The 18,549-nt window shown below is 37.0% G+C and overlaps 1 protein-coding gene across 1 annotated transcript; it reads right to left on the bottom strand.

Moving 5' to 3' along the window:
- Nucleotides 1-3,683: 3,683 nt before the first annotated feature.
- On the bottom strand, nt 3,684-17,849 carry EIF2S3 (eukaryotic translation initiation factor 2 subunit gamma). The gene is made up of 12 exons (XM_019713802.3): nt 17,495-17,849; nt 16,897-16,960; nt 15,671-15,798; nt 15,461-15,582; nt 13,682-13,776; nt 12,190-12,348; nt 11,049-11,183; nt 9,729-9,823; nt 8,786-8,930; nt 7,347-7,516; nt 6,798-6,970; nt 3,684-3,947 (listed from the first exon to the last, which is right to left on the bottom strand). The coding sequence occupies exons 1-12, from the start codon at nt 17,561-17,563 to the stop codon at nt 3,884-3,886; spliced, it is 1,419 nt and encodes a 472-aa protein (XP_019569361.1). The 5' UTR covers nt 17,564-17,849; the 3' UTR covers nt 3,684-3,883.
- Between the last annotated feature and the right edge of the window lie 700 nt (nt 17,850-18,549).

Below are 18,549 nucleotides of genomic sequence, written 5' to 3'. Positions count from 1 at the left end.
TCTAAAACGTAGTATGTCAACTCTCCCATCATAATTTTTAAGTTTACTCTTGTGAATTTTCTTTTCCAAATCTTTAATATCAACTGGACAAATTCTTTAAAGTCTTATTGAAATTTTTATTCAGATTGCACTGACTATAGAAAAAAATGGCAGTCACATGTGTAATATTGAGTATTCCAAGAATATTGCTTAGTTTCTCATTCCCCTTTTTTCTTTCAGCAAATGTTAGTTTTATTCATATATACCTTGCAGTCTTGTTCAGTTTATACCTGGATACTTTACACGCATTTCATTTTTTGATTTGTGTATTTGTGTGTTGTAAACTGATTAGTAAATCAGTTAACTAGTAATTTTGCATGCTTATCTTGAACTCTGTCACTTCACTGAACTCTCCTAGCAGTTCAAGTTTTATAGTTTCTGGGTTTTCAGCAGACAATCTTATACCTTGTAAATAACGTTCTGTTGCTTCCATTCCCAATATTTCTCTCTCATGTGCTAAGCCCCAGAAAACCATGTTGTAGAACTGAAGTGGAAGCTGACATTCTTGACTCATTCCAGACCTTAATGAGAATACAGAAACCAAACAATATGAATTCTGGTGTAATGCAATTGATAACTGTTTTGCACCCTCTGAATTTCATCCTTTTTATTAACCTCACAACCACCCATTTTACCCAACTGAAACTTTTTACCCCACCTATGGCGGTGTGGACGTTACTGTGCTCCGATGTTTCATTAAAAACGATTCTGATAGTTTTCTAAGTACACTACTAATAGTTTCCTTCTCTACATTACCTGTTCTTAAAATTTTGAATTGCATCAAATACACCTTCAAGGTATGCTTTTTTCTCTCAATCTATAAAACATCCATGTGTACACAAGAATGCATTATTCCTTTAATGTATTGCTGAACTTAATTTACTTTTAGTATGGATTTTGTAACTTTGTGAGAATTGTCTCTAGCGGGTTTTTTTTGGTAGTCTTCTCTCCAGGTTTGGGCAATATATGCTTTTGAACAATTAGTATGTCTCTTTTTCCGTCCCTTTGCATTTCCTAATTTTCTGGAACAATTTAAGTAACAGAATCACCTATTTCTTGAAATTTAGAAGAATGTGTATTGTGAGTTTGTGAAAACGTACACAGAGTAATTGTTTAACCTGTTTTTAATTATCAGTAAAGGTATCTGCTTAGTTTTTGGTAAAATTTTTTAATGTATTTCCAGAAAAGCATCCATTTCACTGGAAGCTTCACCATATTGTTTTTTCTGGAAATGGGATTTCATAAGTTTTATGAATACAGCTATTTGCACTCTTATTAGAAAAGTTTCTTCCTCTGCAAAAACCACACACACACACATCATCTTTGGAGTTTACATACAGTGAGATAGTGAACTTTCTAGGTCAGCCCGGAAATCATTTGGATGATGTCACAGCTAAACTGTCCTTATGCTCCCCATTTCTGTGAGACTAACTTAACAATTTATTATCAGAGTTGTACACAGCATTGCCTTACAAAAAGGATAATTCTGGCTATGTTGACAACAGACTGCAGTGGTTCAAGTATGGAAGCAGGGAGTTACAGGGTTATTGCCACTGGTGGCTTTGACTAGGATGGTAGGAGTGGAGATTGTAAGAACTGGCCCGATTCTGAAAATATCTTAATAGGAGAGCCAATAGGATTTACATATGCACTGTACTTTCATCAGCAACATTACATTCTAGGCAGATTCTGAACCAGATACATCTCTGGCTGACAATCACTGCACTGACTTCAAGTTCTATGAAAATAAGGCCCATTGTTTTATTTGTGTATTCCCATTTACACTAAGCAGTGCTCTGCAAATTTGTTGAAATTCATGTGGATGTTTGAAATAGACAAGAGACTTGTGGTTTCAGTTTTGACATGAGATTAATTGCAATAAATTAATCAACTATTACAAAACTCTGGGTCTTATGTTATTCCAGAATTTCTGCTAGAAGGTGCTTATAAAACACATGGGGACATGTTAAATATAAAATTGTTTGGATTAGAACCTAGCTTTATTTAAATGTGTTCCGCATGCTGTAACACAACCCTTCAAAGTCAATCAAGTATGTAACATTAATGTTTCCTCAAAATTTACATACTTATAACTCATAGCTACAGCTTCTAAATTTTTACAAGGCAGCAGCTTTAATCCCCAAAAGAGCACACTATTATGACTATGGCATCAAGTTCCACATTAAATGCAAATTTAAGAAAAGCAAACTAGAGAGTGTTAGCCGACTACCAAAGCTCAGTAAGATTCTGTTATCTGATATACCTACTTTTCAACTCTAAACTTGTTTCTCAACCCTGGGGAGTTTTTAAAAATATCAAGGGCTGGGCTCCACCCCAAGCCAATTAAATCATAATCTCTGTGGGGCATCTACTTTTTTTTTTAAAGCTTCTCCAGCAATTCTAATGTCAGTGAGTTGAGAACCACTGCTCCCACAGAATCTTATGAAATAAGTAAAAATAAAAAAGCACAGGAAAAGTGTAGGAACACGGAGAATAAGTAAAAAATCAAAGGGCTCATCCTTTGCTTTCTCTTTTACCTCTTTAAAGGTCCAAAGATTACTAATATTAGAATTTACATATGCTTGTCAATTAAACAGTTAAGGAAAAAAAACATAAAGCCTGGACAGGTCTGTTACTTATCTAGGATCATCTGGTGTAACAGTATTTTCCAACAGGGGAAGGCTGTTGGATTTCAGGTGTAAACCAACGCAGAAACAACTGCAGGGCATCACAGGGAGAGGATGAGAACTTCTGGCTCTCGTTTCCCATGTTCCAGAACAGGAAAAGAGGGGCAGAAAAAGGTATGTTAATGGGAACAAGCACTCATGCTCTTAAGTAGGGGTGTCCAAACTTTTTTCAACGTTTTTTACCAAGGGCCATATGCGGTAAAATACACAAACAGCCAGGCGACTCACTCAGGTGAAGTACGTATTGCCTCTGGTTTATTTAAGTAAACTATTTTTGGAATTTGCTGCGAGCCAATTAAAAATGGATTGCGGGCCGCAGTTTGGACACCCCTGCTCTAAAGGATAATTTTATTTGAACCTATTCATTTCTTTTCACTCAAATTGCAAAGATAAAGCAACACAAGATAGGCAAAAAGAAGCTGGTCTTCAAGTATTTGTTTTCTGACCGATCACTGCACTGTACACCTGAAGCTGAACAATAATGAATGTCAACTATAATTTTATATATATATATATATATATATATATATATATATATATATATATATTTACAAGAAGTGGAGTACAGCATTAGGAATAGAGACAGTGGAAATGAAATGCTTGTATGTGATGTCAGAGGCATAGTGGATGGGGGAGGGGGGTTGTCACTGTGTGAGGGACATAAATGATAAATGTCTAGCTATTACATTGTTTTGTGCACCTGAAACTAATAAAAAGTTAAAAAAAAAGAATTTGTTTTCAAGTTTTTACTGGTATAACAATCCTTTCAAGCCTAGAGCTACTGAAAGATGAAGCATGAAAATAAGAAAAACTTTATTTCAAATAGGTTTGGTAGTATGTGTGCTATAGCAAAGGCTGGCTGTGGCGAAGAGTTTCATTTCAAACCTACATTAATACATAAATTAGACATTACTTGGGAATGGTTAATTTCTGGTAAAATGTAGACTCCATCCAACATTATGCCAATTTTTAATTTTATTGTAGACTCTATTTTAGTACCAGAGGTTAAATTTTCATCACCAAAAAATGAGAATAACAGCTACTACTAAGGTAATGAGCTGTGAAATTCATTCTCCAGTATTGCTTTGAAAATACACCCCTAGGTGGTTAAGAGAAAAATCTGACTTTATCCAAATGCATTATTTAACTGGAATTCTTCAGTCATCATCTACTGTTGGCTTGATTGTCACACCTCTTCTTATTTGACCCCAACCAATTAAACTGCAAAATGAAAACAAAAGAAACTGTGAATTTCATGTCCATTTTATTATCATTACTACATAATCATTTGACATAACTAGTTTTACTTACCTATCTGCTGTATCTGAATTTGTTTCCAAAACCTGCTCCTGCACAAAGAAAGCTCACACTATCTTCTTAGATTCTCAGGCCCAGAGAGATGGGCTCCAGCCAAAATGAATGACAGGAAAGCAAAACAATGTTGCTACTATAAAATGCTCATCTTCACTCTGTTAAAATATACCTACCCCTTCAGAACTGCCAAATAGCCTTCCCATCCACCTAAGGAACCATGCGATACAAAACCATCTCAGTCTGATTTGTTTCAAAAATCTCATTCTCTATCCTTTTCTCCTTGACAAAGTGCTTCTTTTTAAACCTTTTACAGCACCTACACACATCACAATGACCTCAGCTGGTAAAGGAAACTAAATACGAAAGGACTAGTCTACAGGCAGTTTACTCTCAACAGCAGAGGCACCTCTGCTCATACTTCCAATGTCTGCTCTAATCAGTGAACACCAGGCTGGAATGCTATCCCAACTGTAGCTTCTAGAACAAAACCTACCTAAACATGGATTAAAACCACAATTGTAAAGAATGTAAGGATCTTTCAGATGCTCTCATTTCTTTTAACAATTTTAACATACTTGCTAATTTTTAAGCAAAGTCCTCTCTTATTAGTGGAAAGACAAAACAAACCAACCAACTCTGTTTTAAAATCTGTTCTAATCTAGGAAATGTACCATTCTAAGTGAGAATAATATATTCCATGTTGAGTTTTTGAAAGTGTATTACTTAAGCCTATTTTAAAATACACTGCAAATCAGTATGTCTATAAATGGCAAATAGCATAATTATACAAAAGAGTAAAATCAAGTGGACATAAATCACCACAAAGCAGGATTACTTACTTAAAAGACAACAAAAAATTTAATTCTGTCTAAAGTAGAGTAATAATTCAGATCTTCTGAACAATAAGTGATGACAGACCATCATGGGGCAGAGTATCAGAGAAGGCTTAATAAGGGAGGTTAGGTAGTGAGGAAAAAAACAAAGAGCTAAGGGCGATTTGAATAATTATAGGGACAATCAGGACACGGAATCATTAGAGGGTTTATGTGAGACAAAGCAAGAGGAAACGTAAAATGTATTGAAGCAAGCTTCCAGAAAGGTCCTAAATATCAGAAAGTAGTGAGAAGCTACTAAAAATTATTGAGCAGGGCATAATAAAAATGGTTGACTCAGCTGTTACGTATCAAAGAGGCAAACTAGGAACCTTCTGCAATACCTTTTAAGTGTGGAGTGATGGTAGTACGGGCTATGAAGTCATCACACCGAATAGAAAAGAAAGGGTAGATCCAGTAACTAACCAGGGAAAGAGCAAAGTCAGGAGCCAAAAACTGTAGGTTTCCTAGCTCTAGCCACTAAAAGGGCCCAGAAGTAACAACATCTTAAATGATGAGCACACCTAGTGCCCAGATCTTCATTTCTAAATAACATTTCCCTCTAAAAGGAACCAGGGTTCCTCAGAGAAATGGCCAATTCTAAATTGGAGCAAGGGAGGTACAAGATGACTCTGGAACATCTTATGCCAGAAAGTAAGGAACTCTCCAAAAGAACTGATGGGGACATGTCAAAAGGACACACAGGAGCCAGCTTGAAGGGTGTCTGTTGGATAAATCCTGGACAATTTGGGCATTAAAATAATAAAAACAGTAAAGAATCATAACCTATTGAATAAAATAGGACTCCATGAGTCCATATAATAACTAGATAAGTAAATAATGGGGAAGAAAGAATGTCCACTGATAAATAAGGAGTGGTGGAGTTGGGGGTGGGGTGATCACCATTTTACAATCACTAGAGTCAGGCTCAATTTAGACAAGAATCATCCATGGATGCTAAATTCAGCGGGGTGGGATATATTGAGGAGCAAGTTATCTGCATAGTCTGAGTCTCCCCACAGAATGCTTAGTAGTTGCAAAGGTTAAAAGGAGTTAACTATAGAGTGGGGAAACTGGACAACACCTTGAATGCATGATCAAAATTAACCTCATGTGCCTCTGGCTGTGATTCCCTGAGGAGACATCCCCACCTATGTAAATATTCCAGCCAAGAATATAAAACCAGAATCTAAACTTGGGAAACATTAGATAAGCCCAAATTGAGGAACAATCTATAAAGAAACTAGCTTATGTTCTTCAAAGCTGTCAATCTCAAGACAAAGAAAGGCTGAGAAAGTTCCAGATTAGAGAGCAAAGAGACATGAAAACTAAATTCAATACATGACCCTAGACTGGAGGGATAAAGAGGACATTATGGGATGAGGGATAAAACTAGAATACAGACTGTAGATTTCAGTAGTTTTATCCATGTTAAACTTCTTTAAGTGGTTATGTAAGAGAACACCCTTGTTTTTAGGAAATATACACTGAAGTATTAAAAGATCAAAGGGCATGATATATATAACCTACACTTCAAATGGTTCAAAAAAATTTATTACATATAAAAAAGTATATATACACACACAAATAAATTGTGTATCTGGGAAAAGGGAATACAGGTGTGTGTGTAATTCTTGTAATTTTCCTGTTAAGCTTGAAATTATTTCCAAATAAAAAGTTTAATAAAGCCAAAAACAAGGGAAATACTGAACCAAATACATTGGTTTTTGCAGAGGTGTGTCTATCACAAATCAGGGCTAGAAACAGATTTCAAAGTCATCCAAGGAAAAGTGTGTATGTGTGTGTGTGTGTGTACACCACCAAGAACTTAAGGAAACTGACTGTGTCTTCTTTATCAGACCGTGACAAAGGCTAATAAACTTACCGCCAGTGTTTTTCAACTCTTCGGCTAAGGGCAATTTTTTCTCCTACTTCTGTGCACACAGGATTAGTCAAAACGATTTTGCCCAAATCGGCCTTGACTGCACTAACTCTTCCTCCTGTAGACAGGGATCCTATGTTCACCATGAGCACTTCATTCTTAGACAACTTTTGCACCTAGGGAAATAAATTGGGGAAAAAGAAACCTCCAAATTAAGAAAATGCTTTCCACAAAATGGCTGCTTATCTTCCTACATCCTTGCCAACAGATGTCAGCAATTTTCCATCTCTGCCAACCCGATCTTACTGAGACGTTTTTTAAAAAATCATATAAATAATAGGAATATCATGTCATTGTCACATGTGATATTTTTCCCTGTTTCGTTTCACTTTAAACTGATTGCCACATGGAAGTTCTCAATTTTCAGAAAGTCAAATGTATTCACCTTTTCTTTTTTCTTAATCCCATGTTCACTATAAAAGAATGAACCTCAAAATTAGTCTTAACATCACTGTCACTGTTTCTGAAACAGGAGTTACAGAAAGCACTTACCTTTGCTGCTTTCTTGTCTCCTTCAGTGCGTACACCTAGCAGCCGTCTAAGCAGGAAATAGGAGATTTCCAATTCTGTGAAGATCTCAGGTAAAGCTCCAACTGCACCGAGTACCTGCCCCACCATTCTGTCAGCCCGGCACAAAGTGGGGTCAATTTTGGTTCCAACTCCTAATGTAAAATAAGACATACATATATAGAGAGTCCAACTTTTTCCCCCCATAAAGCTGTTTACCCCAAAATTTAGTCAAACAAGGACAGCATATACCTATACATTTTAATACATACTTAAATTTTCAGAGTCATGCAACAGCTACATAGGTGTGACAAGATACCTGTTTTATCTGAAGAAAAAGAATCGTAAACTCATGGGTTAGTTGGGTATTTGACAACAGAAAGACTCTCTTGATTTAAATTCTAAACAAAGGGCAAACAGAGATAATATCCTAATTCAAAACTAAGTCTGAATATCCTTAATGAAGATTGAAGAGATACAAAATTCATGAGTAGTTTGCAGAATATTTGCCTGCCATTTCTCTCATGAAGGCTGATCAAAATGATAGCTTAAAGATTCCATATATGATTCCTGGGATCCACTTCAAAATATTTTAGCAGTGTGTCTTTTGAGGAGGACAGGGAAGAAGATATAAAGATGAAGACTGGGAAAGTATTGATAATTGTTGAAGCTGGGTGGTGGCTACACAAGAGTTATTACATCATTCTCTCTACTTTTATGTGTGAAAAGTTCCATAGGCTAAATTGTAAAAAACTTGTTTATATATAAAAAAATCACACACAGTAAATTCCTAATTACAGGAAAAAGTAAAAAAATGAATTACATAGCCAAACACCAGAGAAGGGAACGACAAAATCCTTCACCAAACATTTTCTTCTTTAATCCAAAGGCACAACACCTCTAATTCTGAATTTTGACTTCTTATGGATATCTGGTAATATACTAAATTGTAAGGGACCAGAAAATCCATAAATTATCTCAGTAATTACTACACAATTATCTTTTTTTATTTCCACCTCAGTAAATATGATCTGACATGATTCAACTGACATTTGTGGGTAACTTTCCATTTGTAAAACATACATAAAAATCAACTCTCTACCCCTCAAATCTGTGTAGAACAACAAAAAGTATAGCAAGGTATTTTAAACACTAGGTCATAAAATTTTTTTTGTTATTGCTAAAAAGGAGCTACTTTATATACTAAAGTGTATTTTTCTTTACGTTTAAAAATAATTTTTACAAACACATGAAACCATCTCATGACCTAAAATCAACAGCTTAACCACATGTATATTGCCCTACCCCATTCAATTATTAAAATATCCAATTAAAAATCTCTATCTTTTTAGATAATCCATCTCCCATGAAAAGCACTATAATATACACAAATGAAAAGACAGGGATAAGAGGAAAATCCTTACCAATAAGACCTCCTGGAGCAGCATACTGAAGATCATTATGTTCAGCAAACAGTGATACAATTTTGGAAAAGATTGGTTTACACATGAGTTTTCCTTCACTATCTTTGGAAACAATACCAGGTCTGACTTCTATCTCTTGGCCCACCTGTAAAAATATAAATTAGTAATTAGAATTACTACGGCACAACACAATTTCCATTTACATATAAAAATACTAACAGGAAAACCACAAAACTGAAAAGGCAATCCTTTCTCTAGTTCAAAGATCACTATTTTAAAAAAAAAGAGAGATGTGAAAGAAAGCTTCAACACCAGAACCATCCAACTGTTTCTAACCACCTACCACACAGGTCTATCCCCATATAAAATGTGCTCCAGACGCATGAGGAGTGTATAAAGTTAGAGGTCAGACACATAAAAGTATACAAAGACATCCATACTGAGTACTAGACACCATGAAAACAAATTTATTTTTCAATTTGGAGTATCCGTACTATTTTCCTGATTAAGACAATGGAAAAACAAAACAAAAACACAACCACTACTAGACTTTGGGTGGTGAGCACACAATGAGAATACAGATGTTGCATTATAAAGTTGTACATCTGAAATTTACATGTTATTAACCAATGTTAACCCCAATTAGGGTTTCCGGGTGGGAATTCCCACCTGTTCTCAGGAATTTTTTCCGCTTTCCCATTCCCGAATCCTGAGATATAAACTGTTTTCTGTTCTCTATGATGAGTTGTTTCCACAAAGTGACGGCCGATACTACCAACCACCTGGGTTCAAGGAGCCAATTTTCCTGATTTCCCGACCAACTTTTCTTGGGATTCAGGAATGGGAAAGCGAAAAATATTCACGAGAACAGGTGGGAATTCCCACCTGGAAACCCTAACCCCAATTAAAACAAGAAAACCACAATAACCAAAACCCAGTTTACCTTTAACACTCCTTTCAGAATACTACCACCAGCTACACCCCCCTTAAGGTCATCAACTTCACAGCCAGGTTTGTTGACATCAAAGGACCTAATAACTAAAAGAAAGCAAAACCAATTAAAGGCCATTCTGTTCATTTTTACTTTCAAAGAAATATTATTTTCTAAGTTAACTTTCCTAAAATAGTAGACACAAGATTTACACCATAGGGATGACTTTGTGCCAAAAACCTAATTTGCTTACGATAGAAAAGTGGAAATAAAAATAGTAGATACAAGATTTATACCACACAGGTGACTTTGTGACAAAAATCTAATTTACTTATGATAGAAAAGTAGAAAAAACTTAAAACTTCATTGATAGGAGGCATATTATGGTACATCAATACTACGGAATATTAGTCAGCTATTAAAAAAGAAATGTTAGAGCCATATGTAATGATCTGGAAGGATAACCCTCACATACTGTTAAGGAAAAAAAAGGTACCAAAATAACATGCATAGTATGATCCCACTTCCAGAAGAAAAACTAAAACAAAAACATGTATATGTTTATACATGATGATATGAAAAAAGAGAGGCATGAGGATAATACATAACAATTGCGAACTTTGGTTACTTCAGGGCTAAAGGGCTAAACGTGGGAGGTACCTCTTTATATACCTCTGTATTATGTGACTTCTGAAATAAAAATTTAGTTTTAAAACTACAAGACAACTCTAGGACTACGTGACCTGCACTTAGGTTCTGAGAACAGGGACCCTTAACAAGGGGTACCCATCACAATCACCCAAGAGAACACTTCCCACAACACACAGGGGGACGCCGGGTGAGGGCCCCGAGGGGCTCACATTTCTGTTCTGAAAAGGCACCTACATCTCTGTGTAGGAACCACAAGCTCAGATGATCAAATTATACCAATATTGGTACTCTGAACTTAAAGTGAAAAGGATATGAAAATCATCATTAATGGTACAAGGAAATCATTGGTATGGAAGTTCTAATATCCTGTTCCTGACTAAACCATTATCATTCCTTAGAGAATACTGTATTAACTCCATCTTGATCACATAACGTACCATATACTAAGCACAAAAAGGCTAAAAGTTCCTTCTGTATTCAGGACTCTGTCCCTTACCAAGTAATGCAATTTAGCATTGCCAATACAATCTCAGAATTCACTGATCTCAAAAAAAATTTTATGGAGCTTATAATTTATTCACACCTCTGCAGAAAGTGGAAATAGTAATAAACCCCCTTAAGGGGGAATCACCAATGTGGAAAAGATCTAATTAAGACTTAAAGAAAAATCCTATCACTTACCAATAAGTCGGGGTTCTGAAGTAAAGTCTCTTGGGGGTACTGGAATTTTCTTTACTATGTACTCACAGACAACCTCAATATTATATTTCAGCTGAGCAGAAATTGGAATAATAGGAGCTCCTTCTGCTACTGTACCTATGACAAAATTCAGAAAAATCAAAATTCTTCCGTTTTACAAACTTGTTCTACACATTACTAGTTAAGATTACTGAAACAGATGCCTAAACATTCCCACACAAATGTCAGCAACCGGTAGAAAGTGATGATTTTGTTTAGAAAGGTGGCAGTATTCTATGTTTGCTTTTACTCCTGAAAATGAACACTATTCCCTTTAAGGAAAAAATGTTAAAATATATTAATAGATATATTTAATACACTAAAATGATAAAACTGTTTAAAGGAATAAAATACTAATACTCCTGGGAAAGAGCGTTTTACTAGTTGAAAGATTTCTAATAACATGTAATTAACCTCCCAATAAATGTCAAGATAAAATTACAGACTCTGCTAATCAAAGACTGCTGCACATATAATATTTGCTTCTTATTAATTATATGTCAAACAGACTGGTCAAAGAAGTAAAACAAAATAATTAGATTTTAATCAATATAACTTATTCTTTTTCGTTATGATAGAACTGGGTTCATGAGAAGTCAGCCTAACGAGAAAAACAAGGCTGAGAGAGAATCAAATGCAACAATAAGATGCATCACGTTTTCCCTGAGAGTGAAAACACTACGCTGTTAGAGGAAAAGACTATAAAAATTAAATAAATGATTGTCAGTTCCAATTCTCAAAGTAGCTACTCAGTGAGAATAAATAGTATAAGACTTGTTTTTTTTTTTTTAAATTCTTTTGCTCATTTTACTATTACTGAGGTGTTTTGTTTTTTTTAAAATCTGATAGTTTCCAGAATACAACTTCAGTTCTAACTTTCAGTCAGCAAAAAAGTCTATACAATTCAGAAACACAGATTTCACTAGTTCTAGCAGGTAACTAACAAGTACATAGGTAGAGAAAAATAAGGCCTAAGATCTGTACGTTTACTCTGTTTTAATCTATAGTTATTCTAACATCTGGTATCTGGATTAAATGCCTCTCAAAGTGATTCATATATGTATCAGATATTACGGCTTCTTACCTTGTACAAATGCAAGGATCTGTTCATACTGTTCTTTAGCCTGGCTTTCTTTTACCAAATCAATTTTATTTTGTAGAATCAAAATATGCTTCAGTTTCATGATTTCTATAGCAGCCAGGTGTTCAGAAGTCTGAGGCTGAGGACAAGACTCATTACCAGCTAGATGATGAAGATGGAAAAAGATGCATGAGAATCAGCTAGAAATATCTGCCAAAGGAGGCAAATCCGTCATAGACAGAAAGCAGATTAAGGTTGCCAAGGGCATGGAAAGGGGGAATAGAGTGACTGCTTAATAGAGTGAAAGGATTTCCTTTTGGGGTAATAAAGATGGTCTGGAACTAGAATGGTGATGCTTGTCCAACACTGTCAATGTACTTAATGTCACTGAATGGTACACTTTAAATGGGTCAAGTGGCAAAATTTGTTATGTGTATTTTACTACCAAAAAAAAATTAGCTGGCATCCAATAAAAGAAATGTTTGAATGCCCTAGCCCTATTCAAGGCAAAAGTCCTGGACAGCACCGCCAAGTGTCCACCATTTGCCCCTGCTTTCCCTCTGTGCGTGCATTCCCTGAGGCCTCCCGATCATTTGGCTCCCATTGCCGATCCTGCTAAGCAAGAAGCTTGGAATCAACAAGTGTGGCATCTTGGGGTCTGCCCTCAGCTTTTGCTCAGGCATAAGGCTCTATCCAGTATTAGAGATTTGCAAGGCCATCAAGCTCCTGAGAGGCAGCTGAGCAAGAGGGGAAGACACTTAATACAGTTTATGAATTTCAACTACTATCCGAGCCTACACCCTAACAAAGGGAAGGAACACTAAACGTGAAGATAACCAACAGTGTATTATAAAGAAATAGGAAAGGTATGTTGGGTACTCCCCAAGCAGTGAGGTTCAGGTATCCTATACCTGGCATACTTAAAAAATTATATCCCATAGCAACGAAATCTCTTGACAGCTCACAGGAAGGCAGCACAACGCTAGCTTTGAAAACCGCAATTCAGGTCTAGATTTCAGCACTGATTATGAATGAGATTTGCATCTAAATAAAAACATTAGGTTGGTGCAAAAATTGCAGTTTTTGCAATTTTTAACTTTTTAAACCGCAATTACTTTTGCACCAACTTAATATATGTGTTGCAGTGGACAGGTCAGAGACCAAAAAAAACAACAACAAAAAAACGTATTTTTACAAATAAATTTAAAATTAAATCAAATCACTTCATGTCATCTAAGCAGGAAAAAGGCTATATTTACTTTTTAAAATATATACTACAATAAGAATTCTCACAAGACATCTCCTCAAGGTCTATCTTGTTTAGTATTTTCTGATAGCTGGTAGGCAGGGATGTCATCCTGGATGACATGTTAGTTTCCATTCATGTCACCCCTAGGTAATGGATATGGCCCTTAAAGGCCTTAGTTCCTCTTTAAATATTCCATCTTGGATTTGTTGCACGCTGATTTGTCCAAACCAATTCTAATGTATTTACCTATCAACAGAAGAGCTGCATCCATCACTGCTGCACCGTTCAGCATAGTAGCCATCAAAATATCGTGGCCAGGACAGTCAACAAAGGAAACATGTCTAACAATGGAGAAATAACAATCGGTCCTAAGATCAATCAATACTTTAAGATACAACTTACAGATTTCCTAAAATTAAATCACTTTAGATGTGGGATATGTTACATATGAATATGGAATAAAAATATGAAAATAATTCTTATTGCTAGAAAGTCAAGTGGTTACAGGACTTGGTGTTTCTAGACCTTGGAAATAAGATTACCTACTGGCTGAGAGTCCAAACACTGCATAGTATTATACAGCAAATGAAATTAGCTATGTATAGAAATAAATGAAGAGCCAGACACTCCCAGATTCAATGAAACTGAATAAGGTACAGAGTGTATATTGGGAACATCATCGATTTGAGAGCTAAAAGTGTTGACAAAATGGGCAACGCCATCTGAAAAAAATAATTCGCCAAAAATTTCTCTAGCACCTTGAAAAGCTGAAATTAGCTATCTGAAATGTAGAAGGCAGCACTATTTTAACAAAACCATGCTACTCATTGATAATCATTATGTTTAAAAGTGTATGCTCACACTGTCATGATCTAAAACGGGTCAGCAAACTATAGCCCTTAGGTCAAATGTGGCCCACTGCCATACCCACTCATGCACATACTGTCTATAGACATACAAGATGCCTTTCAGCATACAAGAGCAGAGTAGCTAGAAGAGGGAATCCGTGGCCTGCAAAGCCAAAAATATTTACTATCTGGCTCTTTATAGAAAGTTTGCTGATCTCTGATCAGGGCCACAACTAAGGTGAGGCAAATGAAGCACTTGCTTTGGGTGCAAAATATAAGGAGGCACCAAGAAACTCAGTAATAAAGATAAATAATATTTAGATTTAATATTTTAAAAAGCCAAAATTAATGCAAAAAAAATCAAGGATAAACATCAACATTTTAAATGAAAAAAGGATCACGAACATTGTCATGCTGAGCCAAAAACAGCCAGAAAAAAAAGTGATATTGAAGCAAGAGGAAAAAAAACCCACCAGTAATTTCGAGCCTGTCTTTATTATAAAAATGATATTCTGTGTATTACAATTTCTTTGCCTTAATTTCCAAAAACGTTGCCTAAAATGCTACTTACCTTAACTACTGAGGGTTTTTTTGGCACCCATCCCCACCCCCTTAAATTTTGGGCTGAAGGCAGAGGGCTCATTCATCTCTCCCTAGTCCTACCCCTGCTCCTGATTTAAAATTTCCTTGTGAAGTATTCCCAACCCCTCTACACATCACTAGGTGGGTATCCGTTCTCTCTGATAAAGAACCAGGATATGCAATTCTATTTGGAAAATAGATGGATAACAAGTCCATTTACTTAAGAGAAGTAATTAAGAATGGCTTTGTTCCTCCCCTATCTAAGAAACAGAAAAAATACTGTTCAAAAGCAATTAGGAAGCCTGCCAAAAAGAATCCTTTAAACCCAATGAGCTGTGTTTCCCTCCATTCCATTATGCTTATGTGATACTTTTCCTTTGGAGAACTTGCATGTTAGTATCCTAACTTAGGTTTAAACACTTAACTCTTCAAATTACTGTCACTATAGACAATAAATACAAAATAATGGAAAAACAACAAAACCGTTCAGCAATTAGGTTCATTGTTTAATATTTCAGTTAAGCATTTCAAAAAGCACGAATCACAACACAATAAATATGAAGTATGAAGTGTTTGTCAGCACAAAAGAGATCACCTGACTAATTTGAAGTTCCCTTTGGTCCCTGGAATGTCTGTAGGAAACTCATCAGGTGTACTACTTCCACAGGATCTGTAACATTCTGGCCGAGGACAACTTGGGTCATCAAGTTTATAAATCTAAAGGTTTTAAAGAAAAAAAGATTTGGATTTGTTATCTGCATATTCCAATTAAAGTTAGTTTCTAGGTCCACAGTACACAGCTCACCTTAGCATTAGCATATCCAAGCTTGATTGTAATATTTCTTTCTAGTTCGTTTTTGAACCTGACAGTGTGAACTCCAGAAATAGCTTTTACAACTGTGGATTTCCCATGAGCTACATGACCAATTGTACCTACAGACAAAGAACAAAAATTGAATTCACGTGCACTCCAATTACACCAAATATTTTTTCAAATAATGTTAGAGTAGAAAACCCAAAGCCATAACTCACTATAAATATCAACATAAAACCAACAGTGACTTCAATTTTTGCTCCTATTCTTTTCTACCAAAAACTTATTCTGATAGGGAACCGAAGAGTACTTTCCATGTAACTGACAACCTTGTTCAAAAACCATACTTAGTATACTAAAAGCTATTCATCTTATGATTTTCATCACAGAAAAGACTGCCTTCACTTAAAATAAACACTCAATAAAAAATAAATATCTTGTATATTAAGAAATTTTCCAGCATAAAAGATATGATGAGCCCTGACCCAACCAAAAGGAATACATGAAAATAAGAAAACCCAGGTTTAATTACAGTAATGCTGTCAAGAGTAACATATCTTATAACTTTTTAATAGGTCTGATGGTAGAGCCTTACTTTTAACTAGGTTTTACTGTGCTGTTTATACAGACTCTCTCAAATACCGAAAATTTACACTCAGTCAACATAACTTCTCCTCTCAAGTTCTAGGTGTCAATTAAGAAAAAAATAGTCTACTTAATAATAGCTTATATATCAAATAAAACTTTCAAAAAGTCTGCCCTTGCAATAACCCTGTTTGGCAAATACAGCCGCATTTTTACCTCTTCCTTAAAGTGCTACATGACTACATATCACCTTATGCTATTAAACTTCTCATATGTCTGTATCTCTTCTCACCTATTCTGTAAGCCAGGGCTCAACGTCTATTTTTTTTTTTTAACTTTTATTTATTTAAACGTCTTTTTCCAGGACCCATCATCTCCAAGTCAAGTAGTTAGTTGTTTCAATCTAGTTGTGGAGGGTGCAGCTCACAGTGGCCCAGGTGGGGATAAAACGGGGAACTGGCAACCTTGTTAAGAGCACCGGCTCTAACCAACTGAGCTAACCGGCCGCCCCCTCAACGTGTACTTCTTGAATATTTGCAACCTCATATAGTTCAGGTAATCACACAAAGGTGATTAAAACTACTTGCTAGAGCTCAAGAAGTCAGGTCTCCAAGAAGTTATTCTTATCTTACCTATATTAATTGTGGCTTGTCTGCTGATAACTTCGTGTGAAAGTGGCGTCAATTTGGTAACATCCTGAAATTAAACATTTTATTTTTATTTTAAATCGCTGCACATAAGGCAAATCACAACTTTTCTTTGACTTTACATTTGACCTACAGCTCGCCGCCATGTGAAAAGCTCTCTCATACTTCTAAAGCGCTTTTCCTGTATAAGCAATCTTGTACTTTAATGACTGGGAAGCCCTAGAGTCCTTCATCATTACACAAGACTACACTTCCGATCTCTATGGGAGACGTGGAGGCCCGAGGCCACCCAACCTTGACAGCATTAGCACTGAGGAGAGTGTAGACACTCCCTTCCCAGATCTTCAAAAGTGAAAATCTTAATGACATTTAACATAATTTCGAGGTCCCACGATCTCACACCCCGCTGCCCAGCTCGCGGAGTTGCCGAGGTACAGACGGCGGCGGCGCGGCTTAAGGCGCTCGGCTCCGGAGCTAACCATGCTCTCGACAACCCAGCACTGCCTCGTCTCAACTCCTCCCGGGAGGCCCTGTCATTCCCACTCCTGAGCTCACTCCGCATCTTCTCAGAGCGAAACCTTACCAAGGTGGCGAGATCCTGACGAGAAAGATGCGGTTGTCCCAGAGTCACACCAGCCTCACCCCCCGCCATCTTGCTTGGAGAGGAAGGAAGACGCCCCAGCAACTGCCTGACAGTACGCAGGCTCCCAGTGCGTGGGAGGGGGGAGGGACGAAGGCGGGAAGGCCGACTAGAGCCCAGGCCTGGGAAAGAAGGATGACCGGTACAACAGGGCCTCACTGCTTGCACTTCTTTCCGCTTGGGTTTATATCGTACCTGCCAGCAAGCTGACTAGAAAACACGAGGCAAAGTTTCGGGATCTCTTCGTCGCACACCTGTTGGTTATTTGTGCAGGCAACGCTGAGGGCAGCCCCAGAAAAGACCCCCTGCTTTCTAGGCGCGTGAAACTCACATCGCGCGCGCTGGCGCGGGAGAAGTCATTTCCGGTTCCCGCGGTGATGGCCGGAAGGGTTTCCCAGAATCTGGGAATTTTACCTAGGGTGTGAGGGACAGACAGTGGGAATGTCCTTTTTCACTGAGTTCCCAAATTTAATAAGGCGAAGTCGGCTCGGTGTCCGGCCCACCTGTGACGGGGCTCGTGGCCGGGAGGGGGCCATGCGCTGAGCTGGCCACGTTCTCGGCGCCCCGCGTCACCTGGCGGCGGACGGCGGGGAGGGCGCCCTCGCGCGGAGGCTCGGCGGCCCAAGCATGGCAAAAGCGAAGTCTAATTTGTTCTGGGCGAGGACAGATTTCTAAAGCCCAGGAGGTGGTAGCGCTAGACTGTACTCAGGGTGGAGTTAACAGAATTGAAGCTAGGTGTCGGTATGAACGGCCAAAGAGGTTTTTTTAGACATTTATCATTTATATCCCTCACACAGCGACAACCCCCCCATCCACTGTCCCTCTGACATCGCACTATTACATTTTTTTGTGCAAAAAAAAAACACAAGTTTTTTTAAAAAAATATGATCCAAGAAAACCCACTTCTTTAATGGAAAGGTTTCCAATAAATCGGTATTTTAAAACTTAAAGGGTGTTGAAACTTTAACTTTTTTCATGGCGTGTTAAAAAGAACTCGA

This window comes from Rhinolophus sinicus, chromosome 18, assembly GCF_057876585.1.
Source record: "Rhinolophus sinicus isolate RSI-liver-muscle chromosome 18, RSI-T2T, whole genome shotgun sequence".
NCBI classification, from domain to species: domain Eukaryota; kingdom Metazoa; phylum Chordata; class Mammalia; order Chiroptera; family Rhinolophidae; genus Rhinolophus; species Rhinolophus sinicus.
This window is presented reverse-complemented; position numbering and strand designations above follow the sequence as displayed.

Coding starts and splice junctions, on each gene's coding strand:
- EIF2S3 (XM_019713802.3), bottom strand. CDS start 17,563: ATGGCGGGGGGTGAGGCTGGTGTGACTCTGGGACAACCGCATCTTTCT. Junction 15,799..16,896: donor ACAAGCCACAATTAATATAG/GTAAGATAAGAA, acceptor CTTTGTCTGTAG/GTACAATTGGTCATGTAGCT. Junction 15,583..15,670: donor TTGGATATGCTAATGCTAAG/GTGAGCTGTGTA, acceptor TAAAACCTTTAG/ATTTATAAACTTGATGACCC.